This window comes from Ammospiza caudacuta, chromosome 6, assembly GCF_027887145.1.
Source record: "Ammospiza caudacuta isolate bAmmCau1 chromosome 6, bAmmCau1.pri, whole genome shotgun sequence".
NCBI lineage: Eukaryota > Metazoa > Chordata > Aves > Passeriformes > Passerellidae > Ammospiza > Ammospiza caudacuta.
Genome location: NC_080598.1, coordinates 38,612,326 through 38,626,350, shown reverse-complemented (window position 1 = coordinate 38,626,350; position 14,025 = coordinate 38,612,326). Strand labels below are relative to the sequence as shown.

At 35.5% G+C, this 14,025-nt stretch overlaps 1 protein-coding gene across 2 annotated transcripts in view; it reads left to right on the top strand.

Moving 5' to 3' along the window:
* Nucleotides 1-14,025, top strand: part of PRKD1 (protein kinase D1) — a 116,046-nt gene that overhangs the window by 63,626 nt on the left and 38,395 nt on the right. The window contains exons 3-5 of one of the 2 annotated variants that reach the window (XM_058806283.1): nt 9,751-9,882; nt 10,563-10,723; nt 13,444-13,467. In XM_058806283.1, coding sequence (XP_058662266.1) covers nt 9,751-9,882; nt 10,563-10,723; nt 13,444-13,467 — 317 coding nt within the window. The remainder of the gene's footprint in view (nt 1-9,750; nt 9,883-10,562; nt 10,724-13,443; nt 13,468-14,025) is intronic. The other variant, XM_058806284.1, reaches the window with a different exon arrangement.

The window sequence follows — 14,025 nt, the reverse complement described above, 5'->3', positions numbered from 1 at the left end:
CTTGATTTTACTTGTATATTATCTTTATTTCAAAGCCTCTGGAGTTTAAAAAACCCCTTTATTCTCCTTAAAGTATTCTTAGTTCAGTGAGGCAATTTTTTAACCTTTCTTATTAATTTTTTCTCAGTTTTCTTAATATATCACATTTACCCTTTTAAAAAAGATTTTAGATACTATAATTTTGACTGAGTTTAGCACAATGCACTTCGTAACAGTAGCTCAATATGTTATTCATGATTAATACTTCAGCAGCCCCCATGTCAGCTGATCCTTTCTGAAAAGACTTGAGGTGATGAATGAAACCTGGACTCTGCAAAAGTTGTCCAATGTTTTAGTGGATATTTGTGTGCTCATTTAGATTTACAATTATGCAATTCCGAATGCTAATGAGATTATGCAATCCCATAATCTCATTAGCATTCGGAATGAAACGGAAGGCTTATAATTAAAAAGGCATTGGTGGAAAAAAGTGCATGATAATAAAAAACATGTTTTCATAGAAGGACTCTGTTTATTGTTTTATAAATTTATTTACTATTTAGTCTTTCGTCACATCTGTGGTATGTGAAATTTGCATATAGCTATAAATTATTTCGCTGGATATGTCTTTAATAGCATTTGACCTTTTCTTTAAGATACAGTGGCAAAGTCCAAATTTCTTTTTGTGCACCTCATCACTAAAAATCTTCAAGCATATACCTTCAATATGTGTGTGTTTATTTATTTAAAGTTTATATGTGTAGCTGAAGTTATAAGATTTTCTTTCTGTACCCTAATGGGCTGTCTTTTGCACACCCAGAGATGTGTGCACCTTGCTTTGGAGACCACTGCTATATGTTCAGTTGAAGTTTTATATAAGGAAAAAAAATTCATCTCTTTTTGAAATATTTTAAACTATTTGGGTAAGAAACCTTCAATTAGTTTTTTTTCTCCTTTTCACAGTTCTTCATAGTCTGCCAGTTGTTTTTGCTACTAATGTAGATTTTAATTATAAAACTGCCACTATTCAAAGAATTCTCTTTTCCTCACCAGTCGCCATCCCCTTTCATCAAATAATTACCTCCCCAGTAGGTAATTCTTGCTAGCTACTTATTTAATGGGGAGCAAGCTTTGCCTCAGCTAAGCAGAAAACTCTTTGATTTATCATAAAGGGCTTTGTTAGATTGATTTGTTCAATAGTTTGTTTGACCAGTATGTGCTTGATGAATCAGTGTGTTTGTTAAATGACAGTAGTGGTCCTGAAGAGAAAGTACCTATAAATGATTCAGCATATTGAAGAATAATGGGTAACCCACTTGGAATAACTTGCCTCCTTGGAATAGCATCAGACAACTCATATACATGGTCAGCAGTGTATTCTACACTGCTCAGATGTACGTCAGGAAAAAAAATCTAGTGTTTGGAGGATCTCTCTGCTTTTTTTAGTTTTTATGAAGTTGTTGTCTCAATAACTCAGTACTTCACTAGGCTTCAAATCAAATATGGCTTATGTAAAAAATATATCTTTCAATATCACTATTAAACTCATTGAATTTATTTCCTTTGGCTGACTGCTGGCTTTGGTTTTGAAAGAGCAAATAGAAATATACAGTCTCATAATACTTTCCAAAAAATTGTGTTTGCAGCATTTTGTGCTAAGATACACATCTTCTAGGAAGTGCTTGAGGTTTGTAGCTAAAAGTGGCCTGAGTACAAACAACCAATCCTCCTTCCCTTGGGGAATATAACAATTTGAAATGGCAACCAAGGAGTAGGAACTCCAGAACTGCCACAGATTGCAGTCTGCTGGTTTTTGTATCTCGATGGTAGTTGTGACTCAAGCCTGGAGATATTGTCATTCCAGCTGAAATCTGGCTCGCTCTGACTTTTAAAGAGGCCCCAAGAATGTTTCTGTTAACATAGCTAAGATGTGACTTGTTGCCAAAAAGAAGGTTGGAAGTCTTTCCTGCTTCTTAGGACATGAAGACTCCTCTCACTGTAGTTGGTAGTGCAGAAGGTTATTCTGCAGCAGTTATGTTTGTTTCCTGGTTTGTTGTTTTTTGTTTTGTTTTGGGGTTTTTTGTTTGGTGGTTTTTTTGGGTTTTTTTTTTTTTTTTTTTTTGCTTCCTCTGCTTCTTGAGTCCAGTAAACTCTTACTCATTTCCTTTCCAAACAAAACAATTCCAGTCTTCCAGTCTTTTAATCTCCCTTTAAATGTAAGTCTCTTCCATGCCTCTAAAGGTTTTCCTCATCTGTCACAGCTGTTTAAAGCAACTGAACACAGAATGTCATATGGGGAATATTAGTATCACCATTTCCTTGTGTTAATTTCTAGTTATTTATGTGCATGGGTGAAATATTGGGTAAACATGTTGTGAGTAGAACACTTCTGTTGTCTTTAGTGAGGAACTAAACATTTTACTTCTGTAATTTTGACCTTCTGATTCACCTGGCTAATAATAAATTCATTATTGAAGTTTTGTAAACAATTTTTAAAAATCACCCACAATTCAGAGCAATAATGAATTTATTTCTTCCAGGTTATGTCATCTTGCGCATTTCTTTATAATTTTTAATTTCCCTTTTTCCTTTTCTAGTGTTATCGTAGAAAAATTCAAGTGGGGCTGAGAAAACTGGATGGTTATATACCGTCATGCTTCTGTTCCATATCTCTGATGGTCTCATCAAAGATCTGAGACCTTGAGAAAGCCTTATTAATCAGACAGACACTAAAGCATATTCCAGAAGTGGTCATACTAGGATGTGTTGTTTCATCACCTTTCAGAGCCTTCAGGTGAGGCTGTCTGGCATTTAGTTCCCTTGGGTCTTCTTTCTCACCCTTCTTGAAGGTGGAAATGACATTTGTTTTCCTCCAGGATTCGGGCATTTCTCCCAATCTCCATGATCATTCAAAGATTGTTGAGATTGGCCTCACAAGGACATCAGCCACTTCCCTCAGTACTGCTGGGTGCATCCCATCAGGGCATCCAATAGAACTATGCAAAAAAAAAAAACCCAAACAACCCACTTGTATTTGTTCTGTAATGGTATATGTTTATAAAATGTTGGGGTAATTCTAAAAGATATCTAAACATTTGCAGATAGGTAACAGTATAGTTAAAAATAATTTAATGTATGCAGAGGTGGTTCTTTCATTTCTTACTGAGTTCAACATAAGATTGTACTGATTGTACTTTAAATTCCATTATACTTTTAGCCAGTAGCATTTATTCACCATATAACAAAAAAAAATCTTAACCATGAAAGAAACTTGTGGGAATTAAATATGTTTTACAAGTGCTATTAATTCTTTTTGAGCACCTCTTCTTTTTGAGCTTTTTTTCAGAATCCTTGGAAAATAACTGTGAAGATCATTAAAAAAAAGTCAGAGGAAATAAAAATGTAAGAGACTCACAGCATTTACTTTAAGATAATAGATTAGTCAGAGCATGGAAGAGGAGCAAGAGTCTTTTTTTTTTTTTTTTTTTTCATTTGGGGTTGCTCCTTAATGCCAGTAGTCAGATTCAATTTTTAACACAGCATCAATAGCTCCAGTAAACCTGCAGAGTATTTAATTTTGTTTCCTGTGCTAAATTGATACCTTTGCAGTGTTTTGTGATTAACAGGGCCTGAAGCTGTGAAGTAAGGTATTGCTGTTTTTTCCACTTGGGTGAGAAATGGGTAAATCCATAATGAAAGAATTGTGTGATGAGATTTCAAATGAACTTAAACCTAGTGAGCTATATAGTTTGTAGATTTGAAACTGTGAAATCATTCACAAACAAATAGAAGTACATAAAAATCGAACTTTAAAAATTCAGAGTGTACAGATGAATCACATTGACTCATAAATGTTAATCTTTTATTATAATTCCTTTAAATTCTGAGCTAGCACTGGACAAATGCTTGCAAATTGTTTATTGTTCCCTTCAGTTTATTAGTTAAATCTCACATCACTGATGAGACAGTGTAAACAACAGCCCATAGGGAATCTGGATACTGGGACTTCAGAAGGAAGGAGATGAGAGCCTTACTTGGATGCCTCCCATGCTGGCTCATTTGCTCCCTTCTCAGCCTTACATTTGCCAGCTTCCCACTGCCCCTCAGTAAGGAGGTAGCTGCTGGCTAGGGAAGGCTGGGCACAAAGTCTTGTTTGTTCGTGCTGAGCCACTACTTGCAGCTACCAACCTTGGGCATCACTGATCAAAACTATTGTGGAGGTTCTCTGGCTTCCATCTCTCTCTGATCTCTGGGATCTTCCCCTATTTCCAGCATTTTCCCCTTCTTTCTGTCATTACTGTTTCTTTTTGGGACCTTTCTTTTCCTTTTCCATGGCTTTCTGGACACCCAAACTCATGTTTCCAAATTAAATGGTCCAGGTGCAGCAGCACAGCATGTTACCAGCCTTGTAGCAGGTGATTCTGTTTCTTCTATCTCTGTCAGTAGAGGATTGAGGACATGCTGCTTTTTGTTAGTCTGGGTATTATGAAAAAATTGCAGGCAGCCTGTACTAGTTGCATGTAGAAAGTAGCAGGCTTCTACTCAAGAGCTCTAAATTCAGTTCTGAAAATGTACCTCTCTCCCTTTGTCCCCACTTCCTATCTGAATGTCAATTTAACATTCCTAATTAGAACTGTTTTTACCTAAAGCATTGGGATAAAGCAATAATAGGTAAAGAAAACAAAATGAAATTTATTGTATTAGAAGGATTTTCCCTGTATGTAAAATCTAGAGTGGTAAAAAACTCACATTTGTATCCAGAAAGGATTCAAATTTTCCATATTAAAGTTACCCTACTTCAAAGCAGAACAAATAAAGAAACAGAATGATTGTAAATGTACACATTTTGTACACATACATAAATGTACACATATAATTTAGGAAGTAGTTAGTTTAGTTTTTAATTCACATTTTAGGATGGAGATCAGATATGGAGTCTTTGGTCTGTATGAACTGCCAGAACTCTGCTAACTTAAATGAGACTCTGGAAACTCAGACTGTATTTGATTGCCAGGATTGGAACATTGTAAAAAATAAAATGGTTTCCTTTCTCTTAGTCCACCTGAGCTGTATACTCAGTCATTACTTGTTATTGTTTAACCAGTGCCTGAAGTTTAGTAGTGTATAGTTTTGAGTTATATTAATTTTTTAAGTGATAGATGCCAGCACTTCTTGTAAGTAAGGACTCAAGTTACAAATGCCTGCAGGAACTCAACAGAATACATTACTCTTAAATGCATTCCAAATGGGAGAAGGTAGCAGGAGAATGCCTGCTTTTTGTAGCTGCAAGATATTGCTAGTCTTGTTATTGATGGTTTCTTCTGCCATGAGAGGCAGGGATGCAAGATGACAGTGGCCATTATGTGACGCTCTGTTACTGATAATAGCAGGATCTCACCTCTGCTTATAGTTCAGAGTGCTTTTGGACTTGGAGCACAGAATGGTGAAGTAAATCATTTGCCTCTTTCTGAATGCAAGGCCTTGCCTCTCTGACTTGCAATGTTTTACTTTCCAGCTGTGCTGAATGATGGGTCTGCTACCGAGCCCAGAACAAGGAGTAATAGCCATTAACAGCCAGGTCATTAATAGACCTGATGAAATAGTCTTGTCACAACTGCTGCAGTTTCAATGCCTGTGTTTTGGTGATACTAGGAAAGCTTAAATCAATGATGATAAGGTAATCTGAGAGTTAACAATGCAACAGTGTCATATTAAGGACATAAAATTGAAAACTTTTCTGCAGAGTAATTAAGTTTTTTAGGATGTGCTTATAGCCATATTTGGAGGCCTCCCTTTTTTTACAGCACAATTTTACATACAGCCACAATATTGTCTTCATCCCATCAATACACTGTCAAAGCAAAAGGGTAGCCTGATTACAGAAGGTTTTTACCAATAAAAGCCTCAATTTAATTTGCAAAAAAAACCCCTATCTTTCTCTTCATCAGCAGGGCTTTTGTTTTAGGGTTTTTTTCAGTGAATAACGGGAATATTCTGAAGTTTAAAGCTTTGAACATTAATGACTATATGAAAGGTTTCCTAGATATGTAATTTTAAAAAAGTTGACTGACTAGATGATAGGAAGAAGTTTGAAAGGAGGACCTAATTTATAAATCACTTCCTAGGGCAAAACTACTCATGGGAGATTTTGATTTCAGGTTTGCTTCTACAGGGGAAAGAATATATACTCCTCACAATCCCCAGTTTTTTAAAGCTGTTTCAAGATAATATATTTTTAATCCATTATCTAAATTATTAAACTAATTGAAGTTAACTTGAGTTACTGATTTTTATCAGGCTTTTTGTGGTTTTGGTGCACTGTTCATACTATTTGTAAAACTACCCAGTAAATCAATGTACAACTCCTCTCCAGTCTTCCAATTTAGTAAGCACTGTTGATTCAAAATAGAACTTGAATACAGGCATAATGTTAGGTTATTCAATGCAATTGTCATGAACTTAGATATGTAACTCCTTTGCTAGATTGAAACGTGGACTATTTTCATTGTACATATCTCTTGTTTTAATAGTGGTTTGGTTGTTACTTGTATGTTTCTAGAAACAACCTCAGGAAAATCTGTTTTTATAAGCAAAAAGTTTACATCTCTAAAATGCACATAAATGTTATCAAAATTCATGGCTATCATGTCTTGAGGGTGTTAATAGTAGAGTCTTCCTTGTCTTCTCCTAGGAGAGCAGTGCATATTCACTGAGTATCTTGTTTCCATCAGCTTCTTGATTTTATATTTCCACATGTAAATTTAAGATAGAGACACAGCAGCAAAGAAGGGTACATTGCAGTTGTATTGGAAGGTGGTAGTGCATTGTGTTCCAGTTTTGGTCTGTATCCTTGAAAAGGCTCCTACGTACATGTATACATATCTTTTCCATGATCGTTTCATTTGCAAAGAATCAGAGATGTAAATCACAACATTCTTCATAAAGCTGTAGGTAAATATGCTATGCAAAATCCATGAACAAAAGCCTGGAACATAAGAGATGAGGCTCGAAACTCCAGATGGGAAGTCTGAAGGAGACAAGTGGAGAGATGGGAAGGCTTAGTGATATGTTTATAGTTGAGTTCCTGAGCAGATGTCGTAGCATGTTGTAGTGTGTTGTGCGACAGGAGTTTCCAAAATGTTGAAGACCATGTCTTCATCTCATATATATCATGATTTCATAGACCAGACTAGAGAAGAGGAAGTGAATTATCAAGGGTCAGTATGATTTGCATCTACAGTTTGATCTTATCCAGCTGCTGACCTATCACAGCTCAGTTGGTACCCATATGTGGTAGGACCAGAGAGGTGTCTGCTGCCTGACTGGGACAACTTCTCCTCCTGTGGCTGCATGCTGGTGATAATAGAGGCCCCAAAAAAGAAATCCTTGTTGAACTTCACAGATCAGTGATCTACTGGGAAGGTGTTGTCTGAATTCCTATCTTCAATATGAAATTAAAGAAGGAAGTTAATATACCTGTATTTTGTTTTCTTTGTACAAGTGAAATATACAAATGTGTATTTGTATTTTAATAACATCAAAATAGATTTTGAAACTTTGAGTGCTTTATCCTTCCAGCATATTCTTTGATTTGGTTGAAAGTGCAGAAAAACATCTGTCAGTGTCCACAAAAAGATGATTCACTCTAAGTCCTAAAGTCAAATCCCGAGAAATCTGTTCAACATCTAAAATGTATTCTGAAGGGAGGGTATCAAGAAGCTGGAACCAGGCTGTTTTTGGTGGTGCCAAGCATTAGGACAAGAGGTGGTGCACAAAAACTGATGCGTGGGAAGTTCCACCTGAATATAAGGAAGAATTTCTTTACTGTGCAGGTGACTGAGCACCAGAACAGATTGCCCAGAGAGACTGAGGAGTCTCCCACACCAGAGATGTTCAAGAACCATCTGGAGCAATCCTGTGCCATGTGCTCTAGGATGACCCTGCTTGCGCAGGGAAGTTGGACCAGGAGACCCACTGTGGTGTATTCCAGACCCAACCCATTCTGTGATGAGCTGTGTTTTCTAGGAGACCACTGTTGTATGGAAAAAAAAATGGAAAAATAATATATTTGAACAAATGTTTGAAAGCCATTGAGTGGAAAATATGCCTTACCTAACATTTTTAGATAAATACAAAACTATTTAATTTAGTTTCAGGATATTTAAAATATGTTGGACTATTTTATGAGGTCCTGGTGTTATGAATTAGGTAAAATTTTGTAATATGGCTTTTTATGATATAACGCTGAGAGAAGAAAGGGAGATCCTGAAATGAACAAACTGTTAAATGATTTGCATTGTTTTAGTAAAAACATTTTGAAAAAGTGAAATTTGATATTATTAGAATGATTGGATCCTAGTTTGGGGTGATATTCTAAATACTTTTATTAATAGATCTCAAGACTGGTTGAGACTAGAAACTTATTTTTCTGTGGACACTTTTGGAAAAGAGTAGCAGGATTTTGCAGAGAAGCAACTGAGACCAGGACATAAGTCTTTATTGATACCCTCTTGTTAATTAAAAATGTTTTCTTGATCAGTATGCAGATTTTTGGTTCTCTTTTCATTAGTTGATAAAGTAGGAAGCCAGGGTATTTGGATCTTTTAGGAATTCCTCTTAATTGAACCATTAAAAACCAGGGCTGCGTGGGGGAAGGGTTGTTTTGGTTTTTGGGTGGGTTTTTTTGTTGTTGTTGTTTTTTGTTAGTTTGGTTGGGGTTTTTTCTCTCTTTCTTTCTTTCTGTCAATTGCAAATCAGGAATGTGTTTCTGTTGAAAGAAAGTATTTCTGTTAAATGCCTACATGCCTGTTGCATTCACTCTGATATCAGTGAAGAGTAAGCACACAAATAACTTGTTTAAATGGCAATCTGAATGAGATCAAATGTTTGCATATGTGATTAGTATTTACTACATTTGACCGATATTTCTTTAGATTATCTGACATATGTTTAAGATAATAAGAAAAGGAAAATATTTAATTTAAGTCTGTTTTTCAAAGTGTTGTGGTACTGTCTCTGTGTTATAAATAGTTTAAAAAACATTTTAGTTAGTTATTTTTAAAGTTTGCGCTAGTGCCTTTAACTAGCCCCTCTAACTTTTGCAGCTGTTACACCAGTTACAGGCTCACGTCACTTTGTAAGAAAGGCACAACCATCTTCCAGGTTGCCCTGCAAGGTTTTTTTTCTCTATTGAAATTTGGGTATATCATTACATGTTTTGTTCTTAAGCTCTAATATATATTTTTAGCTTTTGTGATCAGTTCACTGATGCCAACATAGGTGGCTGAATTAATTATACCAAGTGATCAGCAGAAACACTGTTTTAGATGCACTTCCATTTGTCAAAAAAACCTTACAGTATTTCTTTACTGGATGTGTTCAGTTTATTTTATGTACATGCACCTTGAAAGTGTAGTGAGTAAAGCCTGTAAAAGAGTATTTTGAAAAATTTCTGACGTTTTATTGAACTGTGACAATTTTGCTGTTACACTCCTGTGTTTGATTGGAAAAATGTTGTCAGAGATGTCATTGCTGCAGGTTTGTAAATGCAGCTTTAAGCTTTTTCCAGTGGTTATTGTAGTATGAAGGCATATCATCACTCTTTTTGTCTTCAAAATATTATGCAGTGAACAATTCCAAATCCAAGGTTCATCATCGTAGTGGCCAAAAGGAGTTTTGCATTGTTCTGTGGTGAAGTACCTAATAAGTGAAGAAGAGTAGTTATGTTGCTTTTTATTTATGTTAATTTTGTGTATGATCTTACTGCTTTAGCTTCTGCTACATTTGAAGACTTCCAAATCCGGCCCCATGCTCTGTTTGTTCATTCCTACCGGGCTCCAGCCTTCTGTGACCATTGTGGAGAGATGCTCTGGGGGCTGGTGCGTCAGGGACTCAAATGTGAAGGTAAGCTGCAGTGAGATGTAATTTTTCAGTCTAAAGAAGAGACTTTTCTGTGTGTTGTGTCTAATGCTGCTTTTAAATTAGTTGGAGACCGTGAGACCTGTCAAAGGAGTTAACTGATTAGAGAACTTATCTTTTTGACTGCTCTGAGGCATCTTAGATATGGCTCTGTAACCTTGACTGTAAAAAAACTTTGGTTGATATGTAGTTTTAAGAAAAGACTGGATGTCTTACTCTTTCCTTACAATTTTTAATGAGCCTGTGTCTTGCAGAAATTCAGATTATTTAACTGAAATTACTGTCAATCCATATGAAGTTATAGGAGCTAAGTTTTCTCACTTTGCCACACCTGTTTGACTTCTGGTAGACTAAATCAAATAGAATATACCATTTGCAGTGAGACTTCCTTTACTTCCAAGTGCTGGTCATGGAAATTTCCTGCACTTTGAGACCATAGGTTTTGAAAAATCAGAGAAAAACCACTGGTTGTAGATGTATCTATTTGGAGCTGATAACATTGTCTCTCTAACAATTTGCTAGAATAAAAGAGCAGGGTAGAGGGAAACGTTTCATCAAATTTAAGGCTAATGGTTTTGAATTTGTGTTGCTCTTGAAAAGTCCAAAATTACTTGCTTTTTTGTCTAGTAAACCATAATGGGATGGTTTTAAATTTCTCTTTTCAGGATGTGGTCTGAACTACCATAAGAGATGTGCATTTAAAATTCCCAACAACTGCAGTGGTGTACGGAAAAGGCGCCTGTCAAATGTGTCCCTGACAGGAGCCAGCACCATTCGGACAGTGTCTGCAGAGCCCTCACTCAGCGCCTCAGATGAAGCCCTTCTGGTATGGCATTCCCTAGCTGTAGAGGCCATGGGAGGAGCTGAGAAACAATGATATTTAGTGCTGTAGAATCTGGTTTTGCCTGTTACGGACTAGAGGAGGGTGGTATGTAAATTATAAATTAAGGGAAGGCATCTTGACATAAAAGGGAGGTCACCAGCTTAAGGTATGTGGGTTTAAGGTATGTGTGTGTCACTTCTGATACTCCCAGGAGTCTCCTCACTTGTCAAGAATTAGGTTATTTTTAAAGGTCTAAAGCTGCCACCCATGTTAAATAAGTAGCTGGATCTTGAAGAATCTCTTCTGGAACTAGATGTTGAATTTCTTCTGTATCAGGCCATTATTTCCCTTGGCTTATTGAATAGGAAAGGTTTGCCTCATTAGAGCACTGTGACCCAGACACCACAGCACTAAACTGGGTGTCTGTCACAGATAGGCCTGTCATTAATTAGTTGGAGCCTGTGTGTTTGGCGTATTTCTGGATGTTCACAAGAGACTGGCAGAAATCTCCATTAGATCCTTAAATGGCTCTTTGTGGTGAATGTATTTTTATGTCTGTACTTAGATGTATAGAGGTATATATAGATGTACAGTATACACAAAAGCACATAAACATATGGTGCACTTGTATATTCATTTATATATTAGTTTTCTGAAAGGAAAGCAAGATGTTGATTGGAATAAGTGACAATAGTACCTGTTTTTTAGTTATAGCATGTTTATTCTTTTTAGCACTCATGGTCATAATATACTTGAATCGTTAAGATTTTACACAGTATATAAATGAATCCACTGCTAAGTGAAGGTTTTGAAAACCTTGAGGTTTAAAAGAGAGGAAAGAATTTATAAGTACACACAACAATTATCATGTTTTCCTCTCAATTAGAATATTAAACTTATTAAACTTGACATACTAAAAGGACACTATTGCAAATTATGTAGACATGGTGTTAGATGCAGTACCATCTATGAACCATAATTATGTACTTATGCTACTGATTATCATTAGTCTAAAGCTACTTGGAAATTAAGGTTAACATTATGAATCTTTATTTTTAATTGAAAAGCTGCATAAATGAGTAAGGTGCTTAAGTTCTGCAAACTACAGCAACAAATGTTTACGGATTAATCATAATTCTCAGCAGGTTGTGTCAGAAATTACTTAGGCCAAGACAGAAAATTTTGAGGAAGACTGGCCCTAATTCTGATCTCATCTTTAAAAAAAATTCTTAACAATATTTTATGAGTGAGCATCCTGGTATACCATCTATAAATATTCACTTCACTGTACAGTTAAAATGTAGCAAAAATTTTTCAATTTGAAAACATTTTAAATTGACTGTTTTGTTTGCTGACACATTCTTATACAAAACACCTGTTTTGCAAAGCTATATATTTCAAAATGTTTGACAGCATTAAAATTGCCAGTGAAGAGATGCAGTAAGTATTGTCCATACTGCAGGCTATACTTCTCTGAGACCTTGTAAACATTGGAGTCCCTGTGTTGATGATTCAGAGCATCACACGTGCTCACACACGTGCATGCCCAAAGAAAATATATTTGCAGTAGGTGAAGGGATGGACCTGGAGAAATCAAGTAGTTTTCTTATCTTACTTTTATTTCATGAAATCCTGGTATCATTTACCAGGTTTTTGGAAATGCTCTAACACATGGCTTCTATATGTCTTTTTTTCTGTTTAGTTTTTTTTCCTTTAATTGTATTTCCATTCCTGTCCTCCCACCCTGCTTTTTTTAATTGGCATAAGCTTTGTCAGTTCTCATGTACCAGGTCTGTCCTTTGGACTCATATCTTCTCCAGTGCTTATGAGATAAGTTTTATGGCAGTTCATATGGTGATGCCAAACAAACCATGCACTTTGGAATGTCTTTCATTTTTCTACAGTCTGTGTGAATATACTGAAAAATATCAACTTTGTTCATAAAAGTGTACCATTCATTGATAATATTGATGTGTTACTTGAATCACTGCTAACAAACTATAATCTCTGTTATAGCTATCAGTTCTTCAAATAGGACTAAAATGTATTTTTACCCCTAATTACCATGTAGAGTCAGAGCAGTTGAAAAACAATAATTTCTGGAGATCTTTGATAAAGATATAATTATCAAACTGAGTTGTTTCTTATTTTTTTGTTCGTGCTGTGTGCACCTGATAGGAGACACAGCATGTAAACCTGCCTTCTGGAAATGGCATGTATAAAGTGAATAAGTTATGTCCTGTCTTTTGAAATTTTGTAATCTAAAAATCTTTGAGGCAGGGTAGTGTGGAATAACGCAAAATGTACCTATACTTTAATTATCCTTGCATAGGGAACCACAGAAACAGTTTAACTTTGGGTATAAATGTTTTCATTAGCCAAAAAACGTTTCATTTGAGCTGAAAATTGAATGGGCACTGTATTTGAGTACAGCTTTAAAAATCTACCTCCAAAGAATAAAATCTTCTTTTGATTCTTAACTTAGTAGTGTAAAATTCATCAACAGAAATACTAAAAACAAAGTAGAACTAGGAGGATACAATGCAACCCAGATTTTTATGTCTCAGCTCAAATGCCGTTTTAAGCATTTATTCTATAAAAAAGAATGAGAGTATAATATGTTCCCACATTCATGCTTGCTTCTAAAATAACATTATTTTCTGTCTTTTTCTCCCCCTTATTTCTTTGTTCTATTTTTTTTCTTCTTTCCAACTACCTGTCAGTCTCCTGTCAGCCCTGGCTATGAGGTATGTACCGAATTTACTCCCTACCATGCTATTAGCAGCATCCTCTTTTATGATTATCAGTATGAATTTGAAGGCATGCAGAAATTAAATCAGATTTCTTAAGTCCAGATTCCAAAGTGAAGATCATAATTCTTATGCTAAATAGTAAAATTAGTAAACATTAAAATATTTCAATACAAAAGTGACTTTTACATTTGGTTGGCATCAAAGAGGTCATTGGTTAGACTGAAGCCTTATTTTATATTGTAGTGACACATGGGGAAAAAATTGCCTTCTCTTTCGGGACTTGGTAATTTGCTGGAATAGAAAATAAACATTTTATTTTTAAGCTGTAACAAACCTCACATTCAAATGCTCACCAGCATACACCATACGACCACTGGGACAGCTCTTTCTTTCATGAACATTGTACAAATAAGGTACAGCTCTATATAAAAAGAGTATCAAGTCTAAATAAAAAAAAAAGAAATTTAAGTGGGTGATTCATTTCAAAGGTTGCTCTCTTTGACTTTCAGTTTGGATTTTTTAAAGAAGTTTCGTTTGTTTAAAGTTTCAAAA